Below are 4,240 nucleotides of genomic sequence, written 5' to 3'. Positions count from 1 at the left end.
GGACATTTCCTCCAATAAGCCTTATCTGACTGATCATACCCAGTGCTAACCCATCTTTTCCTCTGCACTTTGTCTATCTCTTTCCATTTGTTTCTTACTCTGCTGAGAGAACAGAATCCTGGCTGGGTCAGAGTGCGTCATTTCTGCCCAAGCTATGATAGTAAATCTAACATTTGTACTAAGGCCCATTCACATAATATACCCATTAGATACAACATACTGCATTGAGTGATTAAGGAAGCTAGGCTCAGAGAGGGGAAGCAACTTGTCAGAGGTCACACAGCCGGGCCAGCTTTTGAAGAGCTCTCGGTAGATCACACTGCCTCTATTTAAGATGCTTATTGGTGGCCTAATACCCTAATTAGTGAACTAACTTAACTCCTTTCATGGCTCCTGCAGATGCCAAAGGGACCATCCGGGAAATTGTCCTGCCCAAGGGCCTGGACCTGGACCGACCCAAGAGGACCCGCACATCCTTCACAGCCGAGCAGCTATACCGCCTGGAGATGGAGTTCCAGCGCTGCCAGTACGTGGTGGGTCGTGAGCGCACCGAGCTGGCCCGCCAGCTGAACCTCTCTGAGACACAGGTAAGAGGGAACCAGGCCCCTCCACCTCTGCCCTGGCAGCTGGAAAATTCCTTGGGTGTGAGACCCAACTTTGAATGAGTTCATACATGCATTAGGGACAGGCTTAAAGTTACAGGTAAACCAGAGCAAATAAATACAGTGCCAACAAGAGAAAGTCAGTATATGCCAACGAGGACACCTTCAGGATACATCAGGCAGTTTGAGTGGAATATGGATAAAGGCCAGAGAAATGGGTGGGGGATACTCAAGGTTTAGGGAGTGGCTTAAAGGCATGTCAGCATGTGAGAGGAGCCTGAAGAAAGGGGATGGATTTGGGGGAGAGATGAGACATTACAAAATTGGATTGGGGACTTCTCATTTCCCCATTCTGGGCCTATTCCTACCCTCCGTCACCTTCTCTTCATGCCAACAAGAAACAGCTTCCTGTTGGAGGGGTCTGAACACCCTTTACCCAAGAAGGGCTTAGCATTTTAACAATAGTATGCTTAACCCAAAGGAAACACTTTTGTAAACCGAGTACCTACTCTGTGTGAATGGAGCTATGTAATAACAACAACAGCAATATCAGTACTCATTGTGCCAAGGCACTGTTCTAAGTGCTTTGCACATGTTAATTCTTTAACTCCTTCCAACAACCCTTTGATGTAGCTATCAGTATTATCTCATTTCACAAACGAGGAAAGGTTATCCCCAAGGTCATACAACTAATAAGTTCCAGAGGCTAGGACAGGCAGTCTGGCATCTTTATGCTGTCTACAAACTGAGCAGCCATCCTGGAGCTTGATAAAGAATGACTCAGAGACCTTTCGTTTCGCTTCAGCTCTATTAGTTTAATCTTGTATATGAGGGAGATCAGTCAACAGACATATTGCAAACAGCCAGAACAAGATTTATAAAGGGAAGAGAGGAAGGAGAGGAGTAAGGAAGCAGATAGGCTGGAAGGGGGCACTTCTGGGGGAAGGCTGTGGGAGGATGGATGAGGCTTCTCCCTGTGCTGCCTGCTGCTGTCCTTCCCCTGGCACCCCAGGTGCTGCAATTAAATCAGAATCCTACCACTTCCCTCATCAGAATTCTTCCAGCTCCTCAAGTTGCACTAACAAACTGCTGTCCGGTGCACTCCTCAGGAGGGGTTGGTCAGACGTGCCTGGACGTCCTGGTACCCTCAGGGGTGAGCAGGCTCCTTCCAGGATAAACTCTGAGTGGGGCAGAGGGAGAGGTGAGAAGGGGCAAGAGGGGGTGGAGCGGGGAAGGCGGGAGGATGGGGCCTGCTGGGCATTGGCTGCTGTCATACAGGCACTGGTCATCTCCACCTGGACTTGTTTTCCTCCAGAGGCCGCTGTAGAGCCCCAAAGAACCCAACAGATGGCCCTGAGCAGCTCTGCCCTCCCTCCAGCTGGGCTCAGCCTGGGGCTAGAACGCCAGGCTGTGCTCACGGAGGACACTGCAGGAGCTGGGCCAGGCCAGTGCTCCTGAGGGACATAAGAGAGACACTCTCAAACCCTGAAGTCTAGGCACAGAGTCACCCCCCAATACCTGCCTTTCCTCTTTGTCCTAACTGCTCTCGGCCTCCCCTAGTTTTGCCTCAAACTCTCCCCTGAAATTTTGCTCTACAAGGGCACTTCAGATGCCTAGACCAGCAGCTCCTTCTCAGTCCTCATCCTTCCCCTGCTCTCTCTGCCCCACAAACATCCTACATTACCTGCCTTTGAAGGTCAAGAACAAGCTCCTTCTCTTCCAGGAAGCCTTAACAAAGGCACCTTGACCTCCTCCCAAGAGATCTTTTCCACATGGCTTGCCCTGTAATGTGTGTGTGTGGTGTGGTATGGTGGATGCCAACCAGAATGCACTTCCCAAGGACAGGAATGTGCTCGAAGGCCACATCTCTTCAGGCCTCCTTGGGGAGCCCAGCACGGAGCTAGGCTCACAGTGAGCCCTCAAGGAATCTTAACCTTACAGATTATTGCTTATTGGCCTCCTTTCTCTTTCCCCAACCCTGGGGTTTTAGAGATAATATAAGGTATAGCTAACATTTATTGAGAGCTTCCTGTGCACCAGGTGCTGTTCTAAGTGCTTGACATGTTCTAACTCTTTTACTCCTCACCATAGCCTTGTGGGATAGGTGCGAGGTTTTTCTTCTAATATCACTTTTGATGCTAAATGTGTGGTATTTTCCAACACCAACAGCGACCAATTCTCCAGCACCAACTGAGTGTCCAACAGTTAAATTCAGTTTAATTCTTACACTAACTCCTGGAGTTAGCACAGACCCTACAGATTAAGGGCTCTGTCTCACAGGACAGTCCCACATCAGATGCTAGTCACAAGTCCCAGGGGCCACAAGTCTCAGAAGCTGTACTTCTGACCAGCTATAAATTGGGAGTTCCCACATTCCCCCTCCTTAGGTTTGATAATTCGCCAGAATGAATCACAGAACTCAGGAAAACACTTTACTCACATTTACACATTCACTATTAAGAATACAACTCAGAAATACCATGTGGAAAAGATACATAGAGCAAAGTGAGGGGGCGGGTCGAGGAGCTCCCCTACCCCTTCCGGGTGTGCCACCCTCTCAGCGTTTCCATGATTTCGTGTCCACCAACCCAGAAGCGCTCTGGGTCTCATTGTTTAGGAGTTTTTATAACCCAATCTCTAGCCCTCCCCCATTCCCTGGAGGTCAGAGGTGGGGCTGAAAGTTCAACCCTCTAATCACATGTTTGGTCTTTCTGGAACCAGCTCCATCCTGAAACTATCTAGGGGACCACCCTGAGTCACCTCATTAGTATAAACTCAGGTGTTCTCAAAAAGGGCTTGTTATGAATAAAGAAAGACCCTCCTATCACTCAGGAAATTGTGAGGGTTTTAGGAGCTCTGTGCTAAGAACCAGTGACAAAGACCAAATATACTTTTTATTACACCAGAATGAGTCTCTATATGTTATTTCTACCTTAAAGAGAAGGAAACAGAGGCACAAAGAAATTAAATAACATGCTCAAAATTTCAAGCGGCCACATTCATTATTAGCTCATCTAATTTTTATAAAAAGATGGCCTTATGAGTAATATCAGTCTCATTTCAGAAAACTGGGTCTCAGAAAGGTTAATTAACTTACCTAAGGTTATATAGCTAAGATTTTGTGGAATTCTCCCACACATTTGTTCAAAAATACTATTGAATGGCCACTATGTACAGGTGCTGTTCTAGGCACTAGGGCTACAGCAGAGAAGAAAAGAGACCAGGCATCCGCCCTCACAGTTTGTATCTGGCATAACAAAAATTCAGCTGAGTATTAATTTAAAATTTAATTTAATAAAATTAAAGATCTTATTGGCTTTATTGAAAGGGGCAATATCCTGTCTAGTAAGGAGGAAGGAGCTCTGAGGTGCTGTGCAGAATGGAAGGCTTTTCTAGGCAGAAAGAGAAAAGAGAGGATTTTTCAGGCTTATGCACGTACCTGTGGGGGACGGAGGGGGGCTGTCAGGTGTGTTACCTCACTGATGCTGACCAGAAAATTCCAGACTGACTCATTACGATTCCATTCCTGGGAGAGGCTGACACTGCCATTATGTTAGGTACTGAGTCTTGTTTTGGTGATGTGGACTTAGCACAAGTGACTCCATTTTGGACTTGTTGTCTCTTTTTTTTTTTTTTTT

General features: G+C 47.1%; 1 protein-coding gene across 1 annotated transcript in view; it reads left to right on the top strand.

Annotated features, from left to right (window-relative positions):
- VAX2 (ventral anterior homeobox 2) overlaps positions 1-4,240 on the top strand; it is a 29,589-nt gene that overhangs the window by 16,692 nt on the left and 8,657 nt on the right. The window contains exon 2 of the mRNA XM_011365558.2: positions 400-587. Within this exon, the coding sequence (XP_011363860.1) occupies positions 400-587 (188 nt within the window). The remainder of the gene's footprint in view (positions 1-399; positions 588-4,240) is intronic.

This window comes from Pteropus vampyrus, unplaced genomic scaffold (genome assembly GCF_000151845.1).
Source record: "Pteropus vampyrus isolate Shadow unplaced genomic scaffold, Pvam_2.0 Scaffold113, whole genome shotgun sequence".
In the NCBI taxonomy this organism is placed as follows: Eukaryota; Metazoa; Chordata; class Mammalia; order Chiroptera; family Pteropodidae; genus Pteropus; species Pteropus vampyrus.
This window is presented reverse-complemented; position numbering and strand designations above follow the sequence as displayed.